Genomic DNA, 27,068 nt, shown 5'->3' with positions numbered 1-27,068 from the left:
GGCTAAAGTGGTCGTTGTACGTAGAGACAAGGGGTCAAATGCAAGAGATGCTATGGAAATATAGATGGCAGGATCTGGCAACTAACTAGATGTGTGGAGTGAGGGAGAGTAAGATATATGCTTTAAGAATTTAGGGTCGTGAGGGATAAAGATGAATAGTGTAAAGCAGCATCCAATAAATGCAATAAGATTTTGGGGAAAGAAGAGTCACTGGCATCTTGGATGGTCATGAGAGACTTGAAGGCACAAAGTCTAGTCCTGGGCTTATTAGGAAGTGGATACCTCCTGTTTCTGACTCATATTCTCCTTAGCTTTAATTTATGGCAATTTAACAATAATGATTTGGTGATAACATCATTTTTAAAACAATAAATTTGTATATTTTCATCACATATGTGTATTTTACATTATAAACATGAAAATGCAATAGTGCTACAGCAAGCAAAAAGCACTGATACTTAAAGTCAAACTTTCCTTAAGCTACATAAAATAAATATAAATGTAACCATCCAGACTAAAACATGTGGCATTTATTAGGTAGACCTTTGGGCTCAAGCACTACACAAAGTATATTAGTGCCTGCCTCTTATCTATGTCTATATTCCCTTGCCCTGAATAAATGATATTCTCTTCCATGAGGCACTCGTGGAGGCAGCAGCAGGAACAACAACAGCAGCATTTGTTCCCATCCTCCTCCCTTGGCATCTGATTGACTTTTAAACAACACCCAGTCAGTGGCAGATCTAAACCCTGGTTCCAGAACTGCCAGATGAATTTCCTTTCCATAAACTTGATCTGATAACAATTTAAAGTAATCCATAGCTCTATGCTGGTGGCTCCTATCCAGAAAGTGTTCTTTCTTTGGTCAGAAAGCACATCCTCCTTCAATGCTGCCACCTGGTGTTACACTGGAAAATTGTTTATTTTTGAAGCAGATATCGGAGTTTCGGAAACAGTTTCAAAGCATTCTGAGTTGTCACTTCTTTAACTTCCTCCACTGAGACCCCTTTCACCTGGGCAATGAATTCTGCAGAAATGGAAATGTTCCTAGGTTCGTTCCGCTCCTGCAACACAGCAAAATTGTCCTGATGAATTATGACAACCAACAGTCCTGGAAAACAAGACAAGCAAGAGAAACTCTGCAGAGAACAGATGTGCCACTTTTCAATGAAAACAAAAATTGTGTCCCCATCCTTTATTTTTAAAGATGTTGATATCATGGCTAAAGCATTCATGAAGTACTTGACCCATCAAACCATTTAAAAACAGAATTACAAGGAAGCTGATAATACATCGTGAAATACATTAAACAAACGTTGAGTCTCTATAAAGTGCTACTTTGATGCCAGCAGAATGAAGGAGCGGGCAAGTTCTACATCTGGCTAGGCTTTAAGTATAGTCCCAGCAAGAAACCATGTCTGCTTTCCAAAGGTCAGCCTAGCTGGCACAGAGAAACCCAACACCAGTAGCCTGGCCACTTGGTAATGAATTCAGACGCCATGGATATTAGGAAACAAAAGTGCAAAATGACTTCAGGTCCTGCATGGTCCCTTTCACTTCTGCAGTGAGAGAGGCATTAAAGGGCAAATTACAATGTGGCTATTGAGAGTTAACAGAGTTGTTTTTAACAGATGCCCAAAGGCAATAATCAACCCATGGGGCACCTGATCATCTCATAAGACAGTGCTTGGTATGATTACAAAGCAAGTGAGATAATTGCAGTTTGTGTACCAACAGCCATAGCAGAGAATGAAGGGAAATTCTATGAAAACCAAAGACCCTTTCAATTAAATCAAAGTAGACTCAGCAGTTTCAATAAAAAGTTGGGCAAAGGGAAGGACAGCAAAACAACAACAACAAAACCACAAAACCTTGTTGGAAAATTTGACTCAAGGCTAAGAAATGAGAAAGGTCAAAGACTATGCTGAAACTTTAAATATACACCATTATCTCCGTCTTCAAAGAGAGAATTGGAAGTCATTAGAAATAATGAGTATTTCACCCCCCTCCCAAAACCCACTTAAAAATGAAATTGATTTTAATAGATAGGAAATAACTATTTTTAATTTGGGTATCAGTTATGAATAATACCAAATGATAAGGAAAAATAAAAATGAGAAGATACAAACAAGGAAATTTTGGTTCAATTTTTTAAACAATTTAAATTATTGATGTTAAAAATGAAAAATAGATAAAAGGACATCAATACAGATTAGCATCATTTCCTAAATTTAACCAATTTTAAAAAATCCATCTCAGAGGAACGAGCCAAGAGACAGGAGGTTCTGGGTTCAAATTTGGTCTCAGATACTTCCTAGCTGTATGTCCTTGAGCAAGTCACTTAACTCCACTGGCTAGCCCTGACCACTCTTCTGCCTTGGAACCAAAACACAATATTGATTCTAAGACAGAAGATAAGGGTTTAAAAAAAATCTATCTCAACAAGGAGACTAAGAAAGTCTAGAAGCTGACGTAGTCAAGCAGATAAATACAGAAGCCAAATTAGAAAATAAATTTGTTTATAAAATTTAATGAAGGATGGTCAGAAAATATGAGTAGTACTGCCTTAAAATAAGAAGCAGCAATGGAGTGAAAAACAAATTTATGAAATATTTTACAAAAGTTGTCAATAAAATTAAATAAATCATATCATTTTAGGGGTATTTAAGGATGAAATTTAGAACAATAATAGATGAAAAAAGAAAATATAAATATTTCTATAACATTTCTTTATTGCCAAAAAAGTGATAGAGACAATAATTACCAACTCCCTAAGCTTACTTTTCAATTTTTACAAAATTTCTATGTGAATAAACTAGGTAGGCATCTAAAGCATCCTGATGGAAGCATGGGAAAAGAGATTTTTACAAGTGTTTTTCAAAGAATGCTACATCTTTGTAGTCATGTAACTAGTTAAAAGATGTAGAGGTTACAGAACCTATAGTGCTGGTTTATTGACTAAAAAAGAATTTGATTCAATAAAGTGCCACCTTAAAGGTTATTATCTGACAAGAAGTTTCTCATACTGTAAACCTTAAAATTTCTTAGACTTATAAATGTTGGAAATTTCACCATTGGGAAATTTCATACTTGAAAAATTTCCTACTGATAGTCTATTGGAATGTGAACCCCCTTGGCATGGGAGGGTCTTTCTCTTCCCTACTTAAGATTACTTTAGGACAGAAACCTTTTGCTAAACAATGGAAAGGGCTTTGACCTATGCTTAAGCATAGAACAGGAAGTTCTTTGAGTCATGATTGATTTTAGAATTGATATAATAGATACTTGGAATCACAGAACCAGGTCTTGGAACTTCCAATCTCCACCCTACTCAGAGTAACAGGATTTAGGAAGGGCTGCAGCAAAGGATCAAGATTTAATTATTTGAGAATATGACCTTCAACAGACATGTGTAAAGCCACAGACCTCTGGGCGGTCCTGGGTTAAGGTAGAGCCACCATTGGCACAGGGAAGACATGGACAGTGATTGGTAGATGTGAGAACTGAGGGGAGGGAACTTGGATGGTTTCCTTAAAGATAGCGGGGTCTGAGGACTGAGGAGGTTGGAGAGTTTTTGCTCTGAGAGGTTGTGCTCTGAGAAGCTTGCTCTGAAGGAAGCTGGAGGTGGAGGCCCCTGAGACTGTTTCTCCATTTTGGTCACGTGAGTGATAGGGACTGATCTCTTTTCTTTGCCTCAGCTATCTAAGGGCTTGGGCCTTTTGGCCCAGCCTAAACAGAGGGGGTATTTAAGCCCTATTCCCTTCTCTCTCTCTCTCTCTCTCTCTCTCTCTCATACCTTTCTTCCTCCTGTTTGTAATTAAACTCCATAAAAGGTTGACTGCTGACTTGAGTTTTCATTAAGGAATTACATAGCTGAATTCCTTGGCGATCTTAAATTAATATATATCAGTCTTTTAAAGTGATTTCCTTGTCACAATACATATGTCAAAATTGTACAACAGTCCTCAAAAGATTTCACAGGGATAACTTTGTTCTATGGCCTTCTGATGATTACTATCAAGCTCAATATGAAAAGGGGAGCTGTATGCTTGTTTAGAGTGTTTGCCACTGGCATAAAAGCTGGACAGTGCAGATGCTTATAGATGGCAGAGTCCTTAAATAGATGGGAGCATAAACAGCCAATATTCCCCAGGATATTGCCTCACCTAGCATACCCTGGAACTTAAAAGTGCTTAAGGTCACAGAACTGAGGGATATAAAGAGGAATACTAAGTCACATTCTCTCAAGTATTTATAGCATCATCATGAAAAGAAACCTAAATGATGGACTGTTTGAGTCTATAAGAAGCAGTCAAAGAGGGGCAGCTAGGTTAGCATAGTGAACAGAGCCCCAGGCCTGGAGACAGGAGGTCCTTGGTTCAAATCTGGCTTCAGAAACTTAATAGCTATGTGATCCTGGGTGAGTCACTTAACACCCCCCTCCCTCCCCATTGCCTAGCACAGCACTGGCAAAGGCATAGTACGTGTGCAGAGCTGGCACGGGGGAGTTGCTCTGTTCCTGTTTTCCGAAGGACATTTTTTTACATGCTCTGTCCCTCTGTCCAGCTGCCCAAACTGAGCGCTTCCTCCCTCCACTCTCTGGGATAATGTGGGGGGCTCACAAGCAGCTTGAAGTTGCAATTTGGGTACATGAACTTGAAAACCTTGGCCAACGCTGGCCTAACTCTTAGAGCTCTTCTGCCTTGGAACCAATATACAGTATTTATTTTAAGTCAGAAAGTAAGTTTTTTTTTTTTAAAGCAGTCAAAGTAGTCATGGTCTCTTCTCTGTCCCACTGATTCTTTTGGCCCAGATCTGTGATTCCATCAGTGCAGGAAACATCCAGCAAAGAAATGCTTTCTACCAATGCAGATCACCAATTACTCTTCAACTTAGATTGTTAGAGAGTTGCCTGGCACACATAGTAAGTGACTTGTCCAGGGTCATAGAAGCTGTATGTGTCAGAGGTAGAGGCAGAACCCAGGTCTTCCTATCTCTGAGCCTAGCTCTCTCTCTATTATTTCACAATGCTTCTGTTCTTCCTTCTAGATACTGAACATGCAGGATGCGGACAAAGAAGACTCCTTTAGATCCTTCTACAATAAAATGGGAGATACTTGCAGAAAGCAGAATTCCATTAGAACTCTAATTCATACTTCTTTAATGCATAGTTTAGTAAAAACCCCATGTTCAATCAGATCTTTCAAGATATCAAATATCACAAATACATCCAAAAACAAAAAGGCCTAGCAAGGCCTCATTTCTTTAATAGAGAACCTAAATGCTAAGTGTTGATCCAATCCCCATAATACTGTATTTACATCATAATTTAAAAATACATAAGAATTGCAAATATCTCTGAGAACTTTAAAATGGAAGTATCATTTACCTGTTTTGTTGGTCCTAGGGCAGGTGAATCTGTTTCTAAGCATATAGAAGATAATGGAAGCTGCTTTATAAGTTTCTGCTTCTTAAAGGAAAAATAAAAGCTATTAATATTAAAATATGAGAGTAAGTTAAATATAACTTATGTGGATTCCATGTGTATATTGAAAATATTGGAATCCTAATTTCATACTGATTATGCATTTATAATAATTACTATTATTTACATAGCACTTTACTGTATTCAAAGCTCTTTCTGTAAGTTAACCTCCTTTCATCCTCATGACAACTTTGGAAAGAAGCAAGGCAGGTATGACATTTTACAAATGAAGAAACAAGCTCAGAAGGATTTAGTATCTTGTCTAGGACATATAAGCTCTTAAGTGGAGAGGCTATGATTAAAACCTAGGTTTTCTCAACCCAAATCCAGTGCTCTCTCTGATATACCATGGCTCCCTGTACTAGACACTAAACAGTATTTCCAAGAGCTCCTGAGTACTCCAAAGAAATAAGGGGACTAGAAGTAGAAAATGGTTTCACCAGCAAGTCATGAAGGCATCAAATATCACATTTCCACTGAAATTTTGTTTTTTTTATTCTATTGCCAATGCTCAGTGCTCCTTTCTCAACTACAATTCCACTAGCAACATCAGAATTAGGATTTACAAGGTCCTTAGGAATGATTTTTTTTCTACTCAGTATCCAATTATGTTGCCACTGCATGAAAAACAATATTATTAGGGGCAGGTAGGTAGCAAAATGGATAGAATTGGTATGACTTGAATGCAAATTTGGCCTCAGACACTTCCTAGCTGGGTGACCCTGGGCAAGTCACTTAACCCCCTTACTGCTCTTGTGTCTTAAGAGTTCATATTTAGTTTATTTTATAAAAGCAATATTATTACATGATACACTGATTGATTATGCTAAATTAATTACTTTTTTAAGAAATGGAATTTCCATCTTGGATTTTTGATCAAGAAGGGAAAAAAAAGCTATTTGATTATTACTGTCTTTGCTTTGCTAAAAAAAAAAAGACATGGGATTTTCTTTCTTAAAATATGACTGGGACAGCTAGACATAAATGTAAAATATGAATTCTCCCCTACAAATAATAAGAAAATCTCCTCTTTTCTTAATGTCTCTATTTAATTTTTTTCTTTTTTACTACTCTCCACAGACATTAGTAGGGAAATATCACATTATTTAAGCTTAACTTTTGCAGAGCACCTAACAATACCAGTTTGTTTGGTAGAGTATAAACATTATGCTGGGGTTTAGAGAAAGAATTTACCTGTTCACTCCTTGCAGAAGAAGGAGGTATTGAAAAAAAGTATCCTGCATTTACTCCTTCCATGGCTACAGATGGGCGGCCATCAAATGCGTGGAGTAGCACCTTTTCAGCACCTCTCAAAAAGCAAAGATAGATACATATTCCATTCTGATTGCTTTAAAAGAAGTTTCTCCATTAATATAAGTGAAAAAGAGAGATCAGGGGTTTTAAGTAAATGATGACCATAATGATTATAGGATGCCACTTAATTGCTAAATACTTGAATTAAAGAATGTATGATATTCCATCAATTACTAGAATAGGTAATATATTTAATTCTTCTGTATCTCTGGCCTTGGAAAACAATGGTAGTAAAGAGATCATCTACTTTATACTTTTCATTAGTTTTAATTTTTTTAAAGATCTATCTTTAAATCTTTAGACCTTAAAAAAAAACAACCAAAAAACTGAGAAATATGAACTAGATGATCTCTTGGCCCAAAGGGTTTTTAAATTGTGCATATCCTTTGATCTAGTATCCCAGAAATGCAGCTATTAAGTGGTGAGGCTAAGGTTAGAATTTTGGCCTTCTGACCTCAAACTAGTGTTCTTTCTATAGCAATATACTATAGCAACCTGTACCAGATACTAAATAGTATTTCCTATAGCTGTGTACCCCAAAAGAAATGAGGGGACCAGTAGTAGGAAATGAGCTCACTCAGCAATTCATCAAGGCATTCAATATCACATTCTCCCTAAAAAGGGAAAAGGACATGCGTGTACAAAGATATCTATGGCAGATCTTTTTGTGGTGGCAAAGTGGAAACTGAAAGGATGTCCATCAAATGAAAGAATGCTGAACAAGTTTTGGTATATGATTGTAATGAAATACTATTGGGCTATAAGAAATGATGAGGCTGGTTTCAGAAAAACCTAGAAAGATTCACAAAAAGTGATACAGAGTAAAGTGAGCAGAACTAGAATACTATACACAGTAACAGTAATATTATAAAATGAACAATTGCAAATGACTTAGCTAACTATTTGTTAGCAAAACAGTGATCCAAAAAGATCCCTAAGGACTTATGATGAAAAATGCTATTGACTTTCAGAGAAAACTGATGGGAGTCTAAATGCAGACCAAAACATACTATATTTCACTTTCTTCATTTTTTTTTTGGTTTGAGTTCTCTTCCACACAACAATTAACATGGAAAAATGTTTTACATTTTTGAACATGTAAAATCTATCCATCAGATTGCTTACTGTTTGGGGGTGTGGAAGGTGGGAGAGAAGGAGAGAATATGGCTAAAAAATTTTAAAATGAAGGTTAAAAATTGTTTTTACATGTAATTGAAAAAAATTATTTAAAAGTTAAAAAAAACAAATAAAAAGAAGAGGTCATTAAAAAGAGAAAGAAAAAATCTAACTATAATTTATTGATAATATACAACCATTTGGTGGGTATTCTTAGATGCAAAAACAATACAAAAATACTTTGCTTCATGGGTCCCCTGCATTTTGTCCTTGTCCTGCTCTTGATGAAGTGAAGCTATGGCTAAGTGACTACAATCCAGAAAATCAGTCATTCCCAGACTGGGTGACTGAGTCAGAGTGGCTGGTGGTGATTTGAACCAACAATGTTTTATACTCAGTAATTTTAATCTTCTTTATTACCAAACTACTTTGGTAATAAAGCCACCTTCACATAGCCAAATGGACAATATTGTTTCTTCTAAGGCAAGTGCTCTAAGCTGTTAGTTGGGAGATGGAGAACTGCAGAAGTAAATGACCTACAAAATTAATAGTTCAGCTAACTATATTATATTGATATAATAGAACCAAATCAACATCCTCCTCATTAATGTTTGGCTACTCAGACATATAATTCTTGCTTCCAAAGTTCTAGAGGTCTTTAAAACACACTACTGAGCTATGCTGGCTATTGTATTTACTATACTTAAAGACAGATTCTTATTCTGGGGAAAGTGGGCCAAACAGTACTTTGTGATCATCAATCAAATAGCCCCACATAATTTGTGATGCCTTGTACTACAAATATTTAGAAGGTATCCTTTGCTTCAAGAAACACGTGCTGTCCCAGAACCCATTTACCTTGCTCACGTAAGAGATGAATGGTTGGTCTGCCTGCAGACCGTGAGTGAACATTCCTAAAATATAAAATCACATTTCTTTTATGGTTAGAAGACTACAGAAAACAGACTATTATATTTATTCTAATTACACAGGCATAATTGAGAAAGGGAAAGTAAAAACTCTTTATAATAAGAATCATTTTGATTATTTGCTCCTTAGCCTCTATTCAAAGTCCTCATTCTCTATTTCTGCTCAACTTCTCCAGGATTATTTTACACTACTCTGGTACAGTAAAAAGAGCCTCAGTGGTTAGTCAGACAACCTGGATTCAGATCTTGGTTCTGTCAGTAAATCTTTGTGTGATCTCAGACAAGTCACTTAAGATCTTTGGGCCTCAATTTCTTCTGTAAAATGAGTAAACTGGACCTTTAAGGTTCCTTCTAGCTCCAAATCTATGAACTCATTCTCCCTATCATCCTCTTCACTCCAGTCAAACCTGTTCTCTTCTGCACATTTCCTAGGCTTCCCTGTTTGCCTTCTTCAGTCATGCTCTTTCCTGAACTTGAAAATGTATACTTTTCCTTCTCTAAAATACTTGGAAGTCTGATTAAAACATCATTTCCTCCACAAAGCTTTTCTGATTTCCCATTATAGCAGGCAGTGCTAGCTCTTTCATTTCATCATGAACATTTTGTTTGTGCTATTCTCATACATTTGTCATATTCCAATTGTATAGTTATTGGTGTGTACATCTTGGCACTCCTGCCAGACTAAGATTCTTAAAGACAAGGACCCAAAGAACATGTTTCATTTAGCTACATTACCTCTGAACCCTAGCTTAGAAACTTGAATACAGTAATATACACTTATACATGTTGAATGTTGATGTTAAAAAAAAATCACTTAACCTACAATGGCAAATTTAGTTTTTTAGCTAATTGGATCTGTTTGATAAGGACTTGTCTCTGCTCCTCCTTGTGCTCGTCAGTCCTGGTAAATCTCGGGGAGAAATCTAATCCAACCTGCATATAGAAAAAAAGAGTTATTTTTGGTGGCTTAATTCTAAATAAATAACAAAAGAAAAATCATCTCTAGTGTGTAAATGTCCTGCTATTAATCCAGAGTTTGCTTAAATTTGAATTTAAGAGTTAGAATCTGTTATCTTCAATGCTATCTATGTGACATATATGTTTTACTAACTTGAAAATATGTTAGTCTGGAGATCTTCATCTAAAACTTTCAGATTTTTAAATTCAGTTTCAAAATTACAGGCATCCCTTCCATATCACAAGGGTTAGGGGTGCAGTGAACCTGCAATCTGAAAAATCTGCATAAAATTTTTTCACCTTTCCTTCATACCAGCGAAGAAGTAGAAGTGGTGTGATTTTTTTCTCCTTTAATAGAGGGTTTACAGTAACCTTATTGTAAAATCTGTGTTAAATAGTTGGTCATAGATTATATGTGGATCAATGTAAACATTTCTAGCCTTTGTCATTTGCTGGATTTCATGCCTTTTTTTTTCACAGACTAACTTTTTGTTTATTTTAACTTTAAAAAAGAAACTACATATTTGATAGTAAATGATAAAACGTATTGTATTATATAATGCTATGCATACATTTAATGAAAATTTCTGAGTTTCTAACTTTTTCTGTGTTCTCTACTGGCCTTTGTGTGTCCTCTGTGGCTTCTGCAAAACTCCCCAAAAATTCCCATTTAAATTTTTATGGTGACCTGTGATATAGTAAAACCATGATGGGGAAAGTCTTGAGGATAACTGTACTGATGTAGAAGTCTAAAAATTGTTCTAAATTAAATGGATGACTTTTTTATAGGAAAGAAAAATGGTAAGTATACAGAAGAGGAAGACAAGTACCACTGAATTATTTTTTCACCTGTGGGGGAGACCATGAAGTCTGCTTTCTATTCTCTCTCAAGTTTACTGAGGAGTTTGAGTTCCTTTCTGTTCTTTCTCCTACCTCCTACTGTAGGTACTAATAAAGCTCTTTCTTCAGTCCTCTACTCTTTCCCTTGAATGGTGTCTACTTCAAGATCTCAGCTTCAACTACCACTTCATATAAAAGACTCTCAATTATGGCTTCTACATGTAAAATCTCTAATTCTGTTCTAATCTCTCTCTCTTATGCTCTGCTCATGGGACATCTCCACTTCAATATACTACCAGGTACTCAAACTGAGTTCATTAACCTTATAGGAAGAAATGATGAAGAGATGGGGAACAGAGTACAAGCCTGAAACAAAGATATGATATAGTAGTGATGAAGGACTTCAATTAGCTAGACATTAGTTTGGGGGCTCTTTCTGCCAAAAACAAAGCTGCTAATAACTTCTTTATGTACCTGAGTGATAATTTCATTCTTTAAAGGGTAGAGGAAACAAGGGATAATTCTATTCTGAATCTGATTCTACAACAACCTGGGGTTCTGAAGGAGCTGGCAGATGAGATTTCAGAGCCCACATCAGCAATAACTGAAAAGAGTACAACAAGACTGGTGAAAGGCAAATATCCTCTTTTTCCTTTTTTTTTCTTAAAAGGGGAAGAAATCAGAGCCTGAAAACTTATTTGACTGTTAGTCAAATAAGGAAAACTGTTGAAAGGAGATTTAAGGAGATGGTTGGTGAATATTTTAAAAAGGAGGCAACTGCATCAAGAATAAGTAATGGCAGGCTAACCACATTTCACTTTTTTGTCAATATTACTACACTAGTAGATCATAAGAATGCTACAGATATAGTTTACCTGAATTTTAGCAAAGTTTCTGTTAGAATATCTCATATTATCATAGAAGAGAAGATGGAGAGAATATCTCATATTATTATAAAAGAGGAGATGAGATAATGATTAGATAGTAATACAATCAGATGGATTCAGAACTGATTGAATGGATGGACTGTAAGAGTAGTTGTTAATGAATCAATGTTAAAATGACAGAAAGTCACTAGTGTAGCATCCCTCCTGGGCTATTTAACATTTCTATCAATGATTTGCCTAAAGTCATAGATTCACCACATCTGCAGGTGATGTAAAGCCGAGTCAGAATTCAAAAGGCTCTTCACAGGTTCCAGCACTCAGCTGAAACTAATAAAATGAAATCTAATAGGGAAAAATAGAAATCCTTGTTCTTGGGTACCAAAAAATCAATTCCACAAATAGAAGAGGGATGAAGATGCATAGTTAGGTAACAGTGACGAATATCTGGAAATACTAGAGACCTGCAAGCACAAACTACTTCTAATGAGAGTCTTTTATATTCCCTTTATACTCTGCATAACTCCTAATAGGTGTTACTAGTCTGGTGTGCTGCTACTTACTGCAATATCTATGGGCTGAATTAAAAGGAGTGTGGTTTCCAGGAACAGGGAGGTGAAAGTCATACTAATCTCTGTCCTAACTGAACCTTAAGAATTCAGTTTAGTTCTTGGTGCCATAGTTTTAGAAGGGTGTTGATAAGATGGAGAACATCCAGAGGAAGGCAATAAAGATAGTGAAGGGTCTTGAGTTTATCCCATTTGAAAATTAGTTGAAAGAACTGAGCATGTTTAGCCTGGAGAAGAGTGATATAATAGCTGTCTTCAAAGAGCTGAAGGGCTGTCATGTGGGGGAAAGGATAAGATTTTTCTGTTCTTAGTTCTACTTTTTTCGGAATGAGAAGCAGTGAGTGGAAGGTGCAAAAAGGAAATTTTAGATTTGATACTAGGAAAAACCAACAAGTAGAACTATTCAAAAGTGCAATGGCTTGCCTCAAGAGGTGGTGGAGCCCTCCCCTCCTTATACCTCTTTCTTTAAGCTAAATGACCACTTGTCAGTTTTGTGGCAGTGGGGATTTCTTTCGTGAATGGCTTGGCCTATATGGATGTTTAGGTCCCTTCTAACTTTTAAACTCTTCTGTGAACACCTGCTTTTCCTTCTGACTCTCCTATTTCTATTAATGGTATAACCATTAATCACCAGTCATTTATGCTTGTAACAACACAATCATCTTTGATGCTTCTGCCTACATTAATTCCATCTCCAATAAAGCCCATCAATTCTATCTCAAAATTATCTCTACATTTAAACCTTCTTTTAAATTTTTAATTATTTCACTTTGCTTTAGGCCTAAGTCAAATGTCATCTCCTTATTTAAATCTTCTTCAATACTACAGGTGGAAACCAACTTTTCTTATTTATTATTATACCTCTTGGGCTCTTAATTCTTTTGTTAATTATTATTTTTAATTAAATTAATTCTCATACCTCTTAGGTTCTTATCTTAGTCTACCTTTTATTAGTTATTTGTGTGTGTTTTAATTTCCCTTTCTGACTGTAATATCCTTGAGAGTAAATATAAGTTCTAATTTAATTTAATGCTTCTTACAATACTTTGCAGATAAGAACACCCAATATTTAACTATTGAAATGTTGGATGCTGATTGGCATACCCCAAGTAAATATGATGACTAGGACAGAAAGGAAGAAATGTTTTCAGGCTAGAGATGAGCTATTTTCTGTGGGATGGGATGGTCATGGTTAGTCTTACTTAATAAGTCAAAGGGGACTTACCTCTCCAATTGCCAACAAGCGATCTTTATAATTTTCCAGGAGTGGCAAAGCTACATCCAAATCCTAAAAGACAATGCTGTTTTAAATAAAATAAAATTTAAAAATGAAGTAATCCTATTTATCTTTAATTACTTAATTTAATTATAGTTGTTGTTAAAACACTTTATGTCTAAGAACCTTTAAGGGTTCAAGGATTTAGCAATTTTTGCCCATCAGAATTTTTAACCTAAAACCTTGCCTTAATTTGTTGCTTGGTTACATGGAATTACACAAAATATTAAGCCCCAAACCCCACATTCCATTCCAACATATTAAAGATATGTGTAATCCCAAGCAAATATTTTAACTCCTTGTGCCTTATCTCAATTCATCAACCAAACTGTTTACCAAGCACCTAATACATGCTGAATATTGTACTAGGTACTGTAGAAATTTTAAAAGAAATAGATGGGCAGCTAGGCAGAGATAGGAGGTCTTGCGTTCAAATCTGAACTCAGACACCTTCTAGCTGTGTGACTCTGGGCAAGTGACTTAACCCCCATTGATTATCCCTTACCACTATTCTGCCTTGGAACAAATACACAGTATTGATTCTAAGATGGAAAGTGAGGGGTTTTTTTAAAATAAATTTTTAAAAAAGAAAAGAAATAGAAAAATGTCATTTCCATTTTTAATAAGCTTACAAAATTTAGTTAGAGAGACAAAACTAACATATATGGAAAAAGTAAGTATTAAACTGTATATTATTTGTATGATAAGAGCCAGTGACTTCTATTAGGTATTATTAATACAATCACCTGCAAGTCACAGAGGAAATGTCATTAAGTTTGATGAATTTTTGCTTTGAGAATCAAGGCTTATTTAAAATTTTTATATTATAATTACCCTCCTTAACCCTTAAACCATAACAGTATTTATACTTTAAATTTTATTCAGCATATAACTGAGAGAGGCACTGTATAGCAATGATTCCTAACTTTGAGGGGACTTGAAATATTGATTCCCCTGATAAAATTTAAGCTTCTCAAGGGCAGGGACTATTTGATTTTGTCTTTGAATTCCCTATGCCAGATACCACCTATTTCAAAACAGTTACTTAATAAATACATATTAATGGAATATCCCAATACAGGAACTGAGAATCATTAATGTAAAAATTAATAGCTACAAATCTGACCTTGTTCATGAAATCATTCGGAGGCTACTACAAAAATGGATGCTTCTTCAAAATAAAGTCAGCAATTGTTTTAAAATATAGGCTAGGGGACTTCCGGTCAAGATGGCGGCTTAGAGGCAGCAAAAGTTCAGATCTCTGAAAACCCTTCCTTACCGATCACAAACTGAATGCTCCTAGGACACCGAAATTCAAATTGAACAACAGGACAGACCCGGGGAACCTTCCTCCTGGACCTGGATCAAAAGGTATGGCCCCCCAAAAGCCAGAACCCTAGATCACTCAGATCTAAGGGGTAGGCAGAAGGAAGGTCCCAGGACCCATCCCCCCAACCCAGAGTGCTGAGCCCGCGGCAGCAGCGGGAACCTCAGGGCCAGCAAAAGGGCCTCAGGGCTGGCTATTCTGAAGGACTCACCTTGAAAGAAACCTGAGCCAGTCTCCAGGGTGCCCAACACAGACGGCAGGGAAACATAGAGAGAAGGGGGAAGCCTGTAGCCTCCTGGCTAGGTCCTTCCATCTGAGTCTCAAGGGAGGTTCCAGATTTAGGGCACCAGCTGAACCCAATCCCATCAGGAGCCCTCAGAGCTTCTGAAAGGACAGAAACCTCAGGGACGGCAAAGGGGTTGCTCCTAAGGGCTTACCTTGAAAGTAACCTGGGCCAGTCTCCGGGCATTCAACACAGACTGTAGAGGAGGAGTTTTTTTGGTTCGGGGATCATTCTGTCCACACCAGCTAAACTTAATCCCATCAGGAGCCCTCAGAACCCAGGAAGGCCACGACTCCTTCCCCCTTAGAGAACAGGGTCTTCAGAAAGAACAGAAACCTCAGGGCCTGCAAAGGCACTGAGATACCTTGTGGACAGTGTGGTGCCAGGCCCAGAGTGTGGAAGTAAGGCAGCAGAGAAGCAACTGGAGGGAACTGAGAGCAGTAACTCCTGAAATGCCAGCAGGCAGGGGAGGATAGACCCTGGGCCTCCCCGGGAAGACAGAACAGCTGCGGAGAAAGAACAATCTGCCTGGGGCTAAAGCCTCGGACCATCAGACAGATACGCGAAGACCCAGTCCTCACTCAGATAGAGATGGAAAACAGTACAGAAGTACAAAAACCTCGAAACACCAAGAAAAGCAAGAAGAAGGGGGTGACTTTGGACACATTTTATGGAGCAAAAATACAAAATACAGAGGAGATAGAAGAGGAGACACAAGCAAATGCTCTGATATCCTCCAAAGGAAATGGAAAATCTCCACAAACTCTTGAGGAATTTAAATCGGAAATGATCAAAAAGATGGAAGCCTTCTGGCAGGAAAAGCGGGAAATAATGCAAAAGGAATTCAACAATTTGAAACATGAAAAAATGCAACTACAAAAACAGTTTGACCAAACTGAAAAGGAAAACCAGGCTTTAAAGGTCAGAATCAGGCAACTGGAAGACAATGATCTTGCAAAAGAGCAAGAATAAAGCAAAGCCAAAAGACCAAGAAATTAGAAGAGAACATAAAATATCTCACTGACAAGGTGATAGACTTGGAAAATGGAGGAAGTAGAGACAATCTGAGAATAATTGGCCTTTCAGAAAAACCAGAAATAAATAATAATCTCGACATTATAATACAAGATATCATCAAAGAAAACTGCCCAGAGATTCTAGAACAAGGGGGCAATACAGCCACTGACAGAGCTCACAGAACACCCTCTACACTAAACCCCCAAAAGACAACTCCCAGGAATGTAATTGCCAAATTTCAAAGCTTTCAAAAAAAAGAAAAATTCCTACAAGAAGCCAGAAAAAGACAATTTAGATATAAAGGAATGCCAATTAGGGTCACACCAGACCTTGCAAGTTCCACTCTGAATGACCGTAAGGCATGGAACATGATTTTCAGAAAGGCAAGAGCTGGGTCTTCAACCAAGGATCAACTATCCATCAAAACTGACTATATACTTCTAGGGAAAAGTTTGGGCATTCAACAAAGTAGAAGATTTCCAAGTTTTTGCAAAGAAAAGACCAGAATTCTGTGGAAAGTTCAATATCGAAAAACAAAGAGCATGGAATACCTGAAAAGGTAAATATGAAGGAAAGGGATAAGGAGAAAAATGTCATCTTTTTCTTTTATTCAAACTCTCTTCTATAAGAACTACATTTATATCAATTTATATATATTAATATGTGGGAAAAATATAATGTATAACTCTCAAAAATTATATGCATCATCAGAGTAGTAAGAAGAATCACGCATAGGGAACGTGGCATCAAGATGATATGGAGAAAGGGGGGGATAGAAAGGAAAAGGGAGAGGGGAATCGTTGATGGTACTAAGATATACTCCAAGAAATGGGGGGAGGGAGAGAACAAAAAAACTAAGTAGAATAATCTTTCTCACACAAAGATACACATGGGAAGGGGAGGGGAAGAAAACTCCTATAAGAAGGAGAGGAAGAGAGTTTTTACTTATACCTTACTCTCAGTGAAATCAACTCTGAGAGGGAAGAGCATCCAGATCCATTGGGATCTTGAATTCTATCTTATCCGACAGGGGTAGGGAGAAGGGAAAACCATTGGGGAGGGGAGGGAACACAAAAAGGGAGGGAAGGAGAGGGGGGGAGGGGGGAACAAAAAAGGAGGGGCTAGAAAGGGAAACATATCAAGGGAGGGGTCTAGGGGGACTTATTCAAAATAAATCACTGGCTTAAAAGGCTATAGCTAAAGAAGAAAGGTCAGAATTAGGGGAGGATATCAAAATGCCAGGAAGTCCACAAGTGACAATCATAACTGAACGTGAATGGGATGAACTCACCCATAAAACGTAGATGAATAGCAGAATGGATTAAAATCCAAAATCCTACCATATGTTGTCTTCAAGAAACACACATGAGGTGGGTAGACACCCACAAGGTCAGAATTAAAGGATGGAGTAAGACCTTCTGGGCCTCAACTAATAGATAGAAGGCAGGAGTTGCAATCATGATATCTGACAAAGCCAAAGCAAAAATAGACCTGATTAAAAGAGATAGGGAAGGTAATTATATTTTGTTAAAAGGGACTTTAGATAACGAGGAAATATCACTAATCAACATGTATGCACCAAATAGTATAGCACCCAAATTTCTAATGGAGAAACTAGGAGAATTGAAGGAAGAAATCGACAGTAAAACCATATTAGTGGGAGATCTGAACCAACCACTATCAAATTTAGATAAATCAAATCAAAAAATAAATAAGAAAGAGGTAAAAGAAGTGAATGAAATCTTAGAAAAATTAGAATTAATAGACATATGGAGAAAAATAAATAGGGACAAAAAGGAATACACCTTCTTCTCAGCACTACATGGCACATTAACAAAGATTGACCATACGTTAGGTCACAGAAACATGGCACTCAAATGCAGAAAAGCAGAAATAATAAATGCAGCTTTTTCAGATCACAAGGCAATAAAAATATCGATCAGTAAGGGTATATGGAAAACCAAATCAAAAATTCATTGGAAATTAAATAATATGATACTCCAAAATCGGTTAGTTAGAAAACAAATCATAGAAACAATTAATAATTTCATCGGGGAAAATGACAATGGTGAGACATCCTTTCAAACCTTTTGGGATGCAGCCAAAGCAGTAATCAGAGGTAAATTCATATCCCCGAGTACATATATTAACAAACTAGGGAGGGCCTAGATCAATGAATTGGAAATGCAAATAAAAAAACTCAAAAGCGATCAAATTAAAACCCCCAGAAGAAAACCAAACTAGAGATCCTAAAAATTAAGGGAGAAATTAATAAAATTGAAAGTGATAGAACTATTAAACTAATAAATAAGACTAGAAGCTGGTACTTTGAAAAAACAAACAAAATAGACAAAGTACTGGTCAATCCAATTTAAAAAAGGAAGGAAGAAAAGCAAGTTAACAGCATCAAAGATGAAAAGGGGGACATCACCTCCAATGAGGAGGAAATTAAGGCAATCATTAAAAATTACTTTGCCCAATTATATGGCAATAAATATACCAATCTAGGCGATATGGACGAATATATACAAAAATACAAACTACCTAGACTAACAGAAGAAGAAATGGAATTCTTAAATAATCCCATATCAGAAAATGAAATCCAACAGGCCATCAAAAAACTCCCTAAGAAAAAATCCCCAGGGCCAGAGGGATTCACAAGTGAATTCTATCAAACATTCAAAGAACAGTTAATCCCAATACTATACAAACTATTTGACATAATAAGCAAAGAGGGAGTTCTACCAAACTCCTTTGATGACACTAACATGGTACTGATTCCAAAACCAGGCAGGTCAAAAACAGAGAAAGAAAATTATAGACCAATCTCCCTAATGAATATAGATGCAAAATTTTAAATAGGATACTAGCAAAATGACTCCAGCAAGTGATCAGAAGGGTCATCCACCATGATCAAGTAGGATTTATACCAGGGGATGCAAGGCTGGTTCAACATTAGGAAAACCATCCACATAATTGACCATATCAACAAGCAAACCAATAAAAATCACATGATTATTTCAATAGATGCAGGAAAAGCCTTTGATAAAATACAATACCCATTCCTATTAAAAACACTAGAAAGCATAGGAATAGAAGGGTCGTTCCTAAAAATAATAAACAGTATATATCTAAAACTATCAGCTAATATCACCTGCAATGGGGATAAACTATATGCATTTCTAATAAGATCAGGAGTGAAACAAGGATGCCCATTATCACCTCTACTATTTGACATTGTACTAGAAACACTAGCAGTAGCAATTAGAGAAGATAAAGAAATTTAAGGCATCAAAATAGGCAAGGAGGAGACCAAGTTATCACTCTTTGCGGATGATATGATGGTCTACTTAAATAATCCTAGAGATTGAACCAAAAAGCTAATTGAAATAATCAACAACTTTAGCAAAGTTGGAGGATACTGTGAGATTTAAAATGGTTGAGGTCTTAAACTGTAGTGATTAAAATAGTGGAAGATATAAATTGTGATAGATATAAGAGAGGGTGAGTAAATTTGACCACAGAAATATGTTTCACTACAGTGTCCTGGGTTTTAAAATCAAATATAAGGTGGTTGCCAGGGAAATATTCCCAATTATTCAATACCCAAGTCAATTGGGTTTTATAGAGATTTTAATTAACAATACAATGAGTAATCAAAGAAAGAGAGAGAGAGTAAGGAAGGAATAAGTATGAAGGGCCTCAAGCCAATATGGCCTAGACCTGAGCCTTAAGAGAGGAATCAGTCAGTTTTTTATAACTCACCATAAGATCTGTCTAAGAAAGGATTTCTAATGACACCAGGCCAGCAGCATCTCAGCTGCTTTCACCAGCTCCCTCCTCCATCTGAATGTTTCAGAATCAGTCTCCTCAGAATGAGTCTCTCCAATCTGAATGTTTGAGAATGACTTTCCAGCTCTTCTCTGAGCTCTTATTTTTAAGGGCAAAATCTCCTATGTCACCTCCCCTAAGTCCTTACATCTACCAATCATTGTAGATGTTTCTAAAGGATCGCCCTTTCTTAGTCCACACCTAAGAAGGTGTGTATTTTTGAGTAATTCACACCAGGAAAGCTCTGAGTAAGTTTTCCAGTTCTTTGTTCCTTGTAAATTCACAAGTTGCTTGACCTTTATAGGTACTTAGCTTAAGAAAAGTATGGGTTTAAGTACTTTTCATTGTTCAGAAAAGAGTTTACAACTTTATCTTCCCCTAGGGCAGACCCAAGTAGGTAAAGTAGAATTCTCACATTCCTGCTTTAAGTAGAGTTCACTGCCCAAATGGGGAATGGTCTTAATCCAATCTTATAAAGTAGGGTCTGGGAAATTTTAAGGTTTACAATACAAAATAAACCTGCATAAGTCATCAGCATTTCTATATATTTCCAACACAGCTCAGCAGCAAAAACTAGAAAGAGAAATCCCATTCAAAAATCACCTTAGACAAAATAAAATACCTAGGAATCTATCTCCCAAGACAAACACAGGAACTATATGAACACAACTACAAAACACTCTCCACACAGCTAAAACTAGACTTGAGCAACTGGAAAAATATTAATTGCTCATGGGTAGGACGAGCCAATATAATAAAAATGGCCATCCTACCCAAACTTATTTATCTATTTAGTGCCATACCCATTGAACTACCAAAATATTTCTTTACTGATTTAGAAAAAACCATAACAAAGTTCATTTGGAAGAACAAAGGATCAAGGATATCCAGGAAATAATGGAAAAAATACAAAGGAAGGGGGCCTTGCAGTCCCAAATCTCAAACTATATTACAAAGCAGTAGTCATCAAAACAATTTGGTACTGGCTAAGCGACAGAAAGGAGGATCAGTGGAATAGACTTGGGGCAAGTGACCTCAGCAAGACAGTATATGATAAACCCAAAGATCCCAGCTTTTGGGACAAAAATCCACTATTCGATAAAAACTGCTGGGAAAATTGGAAGACAGTGTGGGAGAGATTAGGTTTGGATCAACACCTCACACCCTACACCAAGATAAATTCAAAATGGGTGAATGACTTGAACATAAAGAAGGAAACCATAAGTAACTTAGGCAAACACAGAATAGTATACATGTCAGACCTTTGGGAAGGGAAAGACTTTAAAACCAAGCAAGACATAGAATGAGTCACAAAATGTAAAATAAATAATTTTGACTACATCAAACTAAAAAGCTTTTGTACAAACAAAACCAATGTAACTAAAATCAGAAGGGAAGCAACAAATTGGGAAACAATCTTCATAAAAGTCTCTGACAAAGGTTTAATTACTCAAATTTACAAAGAGCTAAGTCAATTGTACAAAAAATCAAGCCATTCTCTAATTGATAAATGGGCAAGGGACATGAATAGGCAGTTTTCAGATAAAGAAATCAAAACTATTAATAAGCACATGAAAAAGTGTTCTAAATCTCTTATAATCAGAGAGATGCAAATCAAAACAACTCTGAGGTATCACCTCACACCTAGCAGATTGGCTAACATGAGAGCAGAGGAAAGTAGTGAATGCTGGAGAGGATGTGGCAAAGTAGGGACATTAATTCATTGTTGGTGGAGTTGTGAATTGATCCAACCATTCTGGAGGGCAATTTGGAACTAAGGACGATAAAAGACTGTCTGCCCTTTGATCCAGCCATAGCACTGCTGGGTTTGTACCCCAAAGAGATAATAAGGAAAAAGACTTGTACAAGAATATTCATAGCTGCGCTCTTTGTGGTGGCCAAAAATTGGAAAATGAGGAGATGCCCATCAATTGGGGAATGGCTGAACAAATTTTGGTATATGTTGGTGATGGAATACTATTGTGCTAAAAGGAATAATAAAGTGTAGGAATTCCATGGAGACTGGAACAACCTCCAGGAAGTGATGCAGAGTGAGAGGAGCAGAACCAAGAAAACATTGTACACAGAGACTGATACACTGTGGTACAATTGAACGTAATGGACTTCTCCAGTAGTGGCAATGCAACGTCCCTGAACAATCTGTAGGGATCTAGGAGAAAAACACTATCCACAAACAGAGGACAAACTGTGGGAGTAAAAACACTGAGGAAAAGCAACTGCTTGACTACAGGCATTGAGGGGACATGTCTGAGGAGAGACTCTAAATGAACACTCTAATGCAAATACCAACAATATGGAAATGGGTTCAGATCAAGAACACATGTGATACCCAGTGAAATCGCGCGCCAGCTATGGGAGAGGTGGGGGCGGGGGAGGAAAAGAAAATGATCTTTGTCTCCAATGAATAATGTTTGGAAATGATCAAATTAAAAAAAAAAGTTCACAAAAAAATATAAGCTAGAATCACAAATGTAGAAAAAAAACTAAAAACAATAAAAAACACAAGATAAGTCTTTATTGCCAATATTGGAAAATACATGTTAGTTTATTGTTGGTGCATTTAGTAATATTACTCTTTCCATCTGACAGTACCTTTAAAGTTACACTTCGTTGATCTTCTGGTAGAAGTCCTTGAACAGGGTGAACACCTAGGCATGGCAGAACAAACCCTTTATATCTAAAAAAAAGGAAATGGTTACCAAGTAGAAGATCAGGAAAAGTACATTATTATCTCATTTTTAAGAATAACCAGAAAAAAATATTTATGGAGTCCCCTACTTGTTCGGGAACATATTAAAGTCTGCTTTGGTGTTCCCTTTCACTAAGCACTGATAATCTTCAAACTGTAAATTTGATACCTAAGTCTATAAATGATCATAACTTCACTGATTTTAGTATATCTACTTTTAATGTTCAGATATAAAAAATATGTATATGAACATACATACAAACACATGAAATTAACAAGGCATTACCTTTCTGAAAGTTGCATGATCTTTTCAAACTCTCCTGAATGTTCAGCAACTGCCACAATGGCCAACACATTGGCCTGCAACAAGAAAGTAGAAAGCATTTAGGGCACAAAACAATACATATTTACAAGCTATGTGACTGTGTTTGAGATTAAAATGAGGATAATGAAATTTTTATTACCTGGCTCTCAGAGTTATAAAGAAAGTGTCTTATAAACCTTAAAGTAAAATATAAAAGAGTTAAGTCTCACTTATTCAAGATTTCCCTGATATTGACCTAAAGAACCATTAACTGGTGTTAAGTGAACAATAACTTCTTATGAGTTCATCTTAAGATTTACACATATATTTTATATATTATGCTATATTACATGTAATTTAGATTTAGAATCCTATTTTCCACCTAAATTTTGATTCTATATTTAGTGTCTTTGTATTTTGGAATTTAAATGTAAAAACATTTTGTAGACAACTTTAAAATTTGTCAGAATTTTATCTGATTTCTTTTTTATTTGGCAATTATGAAAAAATATAATTTTTTTGTCTCTTTAAAAAAAATCTAGGAATTTTAACCATTTTGGTTAACCTCATTCTCTATAAGCATAGTTTTTTGGAAATTGGCTATGACAGAAAAAAGGAAAATTGGGATCTACTTTCTGTACTTTCATTTCTCTGAGATATGGACCTCAAGAGGTTTTCTAAGAATTAACCACTTGTTATTTTTGTATTTTTCCCTGAAAAAATTCAAATTTATCCAATATCCTCAGTGTAATCTAAATTTGAGACTTAATAACCAATATGAAATACTGGTAATGCCTAGGTCCGTGTTGGTGAACATATGGCACACGTGCTAGAGGGGGCTGCTCCCCATCCCCTCTCCACATGTGTCTGAGGACATTTCTCACATGACCTGCCCCTCTGCCCAGCAGCCCAATGGGAGCGCTTCTTCCCTCCCATCTAGGATAAGGAAATGGCTCATATGTGTCCTGAATATGCAGTTTGGGCACTAGGATTCTAAAAGCTTTGCCATTCCTGGCCTAGATCAACCAGAGAAGAAACTATTCTTCCCAATTTTAAGCTGTTTTTGCATACAGAATTAGTATAGGCTCACAATGGTAAACCTATGGCACATGTGCCAAAAATGGCACACAGAGATCTCTCTGTGGGCACACGCTGCCCACCAGAGTTAGCTACTAGTATAAAAGTTAAATTAATATCAAGAACTCCAAGTTCTTATTTTTCATAAAGTTTATTAATAATTACTAAAAGTAGAAAAAATAAAAAAAATGAAGTATAAAGTCTATATTTCTAACCTAAGCCAGCCTCTCCAGCCACATACTGGGAAGAAGTGAGAGAGAGGGTAGTGCCACACCAAAACTTTTATCCTCCACCCCACCCCATGTACATGTGTTCACATCCATTCATGCAGCCTAAGCACACAAATAGGATGCTAGGTAAGACGAGTTGGGTTGGAGGAGCCTTGGGGAGTGAATTCTATCTACACACTAGAAAGGCAGAGGGACTCCACAGAGCTGCTCCCTTCCCCCTCTCCACCTCACCTCCTAGCCACTCTGTCCACCAACCCAATCGAAGTGTTTACTCCTTCCTCTTATCAGAGCACCTAAGCGACAACCCTTCCTTTCTCCCTCCCCTGTCTGGGGTAATGCAGTGAGTTAGGATGGGGGGTTGGGGACATGTCCTGCAGTAGTGGGGGAGGGGTGGCTGGGCATGACATGTAGTCTCTAAACGGTTCTAAAAGGTTCACCATCACTGGTATAGGCCATAGCTACTGACCTTCTTGGCTCTTTCCAAAACATCTTCAAGGTCCTAAAAGATAGGAAATATGAATTTTAAATTCAAGGAAAATATTTATATATGATTACATTTTAAACAAAGTATATATCAGAACATGTGATTACTTGAAAACTGGCTAAAAACCCATAAAGAATGGCAACAAATAAAATTTTAAAGCCTATCTACTGTTACCTAGCTGTCTACTAAAGTCTTCTAAATACTTCAATAATGATCATGTTGGTCTAGACAGTTTTTTTCCGTATGTTTAGGCCCTGGAAACTTGAGGATGATTTTCCTTGCCCTTGCTTGGTTTTCCAGAAATCTTTATCCACTGGCTTCATACAGATTCCCTGGGCATTCATTTTACATTCCTATATCTGTGCTGCCTTCAGGTTGTTAGTTACTCACAATGAGGCCTACTTTCTTTGTTTCAAAAGTATCAAGCACAAGACCTTGTTCAGTGGGAGTTTATCCAGTTTCATGGTGCTGACTACTGACCTTGCTATTTACTAATTCCATGGCTCAGTTTATTTGTAAAAAGATGAGGTTGAACTCCAATTTCCCTTCTGACCCCAAATCCTTTAATTTGTAGAGCGTGTAGGTTCAGCATGAATAGACTTTTATATGGAATGGGTTCTGCTTTATCTTTGTCTTTCTTAAAGTAGATTTGCCAGATTTCATTTCACAAGTGAGTGCCATACCCTTCTATTGCTTATACTGGGGAAGATCATAATACATAGTGGGATCTAAAATGAGTTAGAACAAAAATCCTCTCAGGCACTCAAAATTGTCCTTGAATACCTGAACTTGAATGTAAGCTCTTGGAAGGTAGAACTGATTTATTTTTGTATCCTTAACATGTAACACAATAGTTAGCATTTACAGAGTTCTTTCAGGTTGCAAAGTGCTTTACAAATATTACTTAGTTTTATCTTAACAACAATCCTGGGAGGTACCTGCTATTTTGTTCCCATTTTTCAGATAATATGCAATTAATAAATGCTAGTCAAATGAATAGTTCTGCTTAGTTTTAGAGGAGACTGGAAGCAGTACATGGAATTTCCAGAAAGGCAAATCCATGTTACATATAAGCACCATTCCCAAGATCAATTATCCAAAATGGAATAGGCTTCAAAGAAGCAGGTGCTGAACTCTGACTCATTTGTGGTCCTTAAGCAAAGGCTGAATGCATGTACAATTGCTGGGTGGGTTTTTAGGGATTTTTTAATGCAGGCATAGGCATCTTTTAGATGTTTAAGAACTACCAGCACCTCACATTCAGGGGATCCCTCATACCTAGAACACTCTTTTTTCTCTGTTTCCTGGTTTCCTTCAAGTCCCCACTAAAATCATACCTTCTTCAGGAAGCCTTTCCTGACCCCCTGATGCTAATGTTTTCTCTCCATTGATTATCCTCAATTTCCCTTGTATGTAGTTTGCATGTTCACCCCTCCCCCTCTCCATTAGACTACTTGCTCCTGGGGGGTAGGTCCTGGGTTCAAATTTGGTCTCAGGCACTTCCAAGCCGTGTGGCCCTGGGCAAGTCACTTAACCCCCATTGCCTAGCCCTTACCACTCTTCTGCCTTGGAACCAATACACAGTTTTGATTCCAAGATCGAAGGTACAGGTTAAAAAAACCCCAAAAAACTACTTGCTCCTTGGACAGCTAGGTAGCACAATGGATCCCGAAGGGCTTAAAGTCGGGAATAATTAAATTCAAATCTCGCCTCAGATTCTTATCAGCTCTGTGACCCTGGGCAAGTCACTTAATGGATCTTTGCCTCAGTTTCCACATTTGTAAAACGGAAGTGATGATGGGACCTACCTTCCAAGATTGTTGTGAGAATCAAATAGGTTAATAATTGTAAAGCGCTTGGCCAGTGCCTACTACAGAGGAAGGAAGTATAAATATCAGTTATTATTATTGAGAGCAAGGGTTTGGGTTGTTTTTTTTTATCTTGGGGGAGAGGTGGATTTTGGTCTTTCTTTGCATTACAACTCTAACTAATAAGTTATTATCTATTAGGCGCTGAATAAATGTTTATTAAGTGACTGATTGAAGTCTCAAACAGACCACCCTCTTTCACTTCTGCCCAAAGCTGCAGGGGCAGCAACACCCACAGGGCCCGCGCTCCCTTAACCCCGGCCAGGCAGATCCCGAGGTAGCCTGTGGGTACTGGAGCCGGGGACGCTGGTGGTGGAGAAGGACCAGGACGGATCCAGGAGCTCCTCACTCCCGCCCCGCAGCGGCCTCACGTACCGAGTTGAAGTCGGCAGCGGAGAGGTGACAGTGACAGTCCACAAACCCCGCGGTTTCTGCTTCCATGGTCACTTTGGCTCCAAAGCCCAATGCAGTGGAGAAAGCTCTAGCTTTCTGATAGGATTGCAGGAACTTCCGGTTTTCTATAGTTCCGCCCTTCCGCTTCCGGAATCTTTGCGCCGATTTCGAACT

At 37.1% G+C, this 27,068-nt stretch overlaps 1 protein-coding gene across 5 annotated transcripts; it reads right to left on the bottom strand.

Annotated features, from left to right (window-relative positions):
• Window positions 1-288: 288 nt before the first annotated feature.
• On the bottom strand, window positions 289-27,049 carry TATDN3 (TatD DNase domain containing 3). 5 transcript variants are annotated; one of them, XM_056815899.1, is made up of 10 exons: window positions 26,877-27,049; window positions 24,616-24,648; window positions 22,825-22,898; window positions 22,442-22,526; window positions 13,320-13,382; window positions 9,668-9,777; window positions 8,774-8,829; window positions 6,680-6,792; window positions 5,390-5,467; window positions 289-1,111 (listed from the first exon to the last, which is right to left on the bottom strand). In XM_056815899.1, the coding sequence occupies exons 1-10, from the start codon at window positions 26,940-26,942 to the stop codon at window positions 1,094-1,096; spliced, it is 696 nt and encodes a 231-aa protein (XP_056671877.1). In that variant the 5' UTR covers window positions 26,943-27,049; the 3' UTR covers window positions 289-1,093. The 5 variants fall into 5 exon arrangements, with proteins under 5 accessions (XP_056671877.1, XP_007481423.1, XP_001374563.1 ...); XM_007481361.3 differs by having other exon boundaries at window positions 358-1,111; window positions 5,390-5,470; XM_001374526.4 differs by having other exon boundaries at window positions 358-1,064; window positions 5,390-5,470.
• Window positions 27,050-27,068: the final 19 nt, after the last annotated feature.

This window comes from Monodelphis domestica, chromosome 2 (genome assembly GCF_027887165.1).
Source record: "Monodelphis domestica isolate mMonDom1 chromosome 2, mMonDom1.pri, whole genome shotgun sequence".
Taxonomy (NCBI): Eukaryota; Metazoa; Chordata; class Mammalia; order Didelphimorphia; family Didelphidae; genus Monodelphis; species Monodelphis domestica.
Note: the sequence above shows the minus strand (reverse complement) of the source record. Positions and strands in the feature narration are given on the sequence as shown.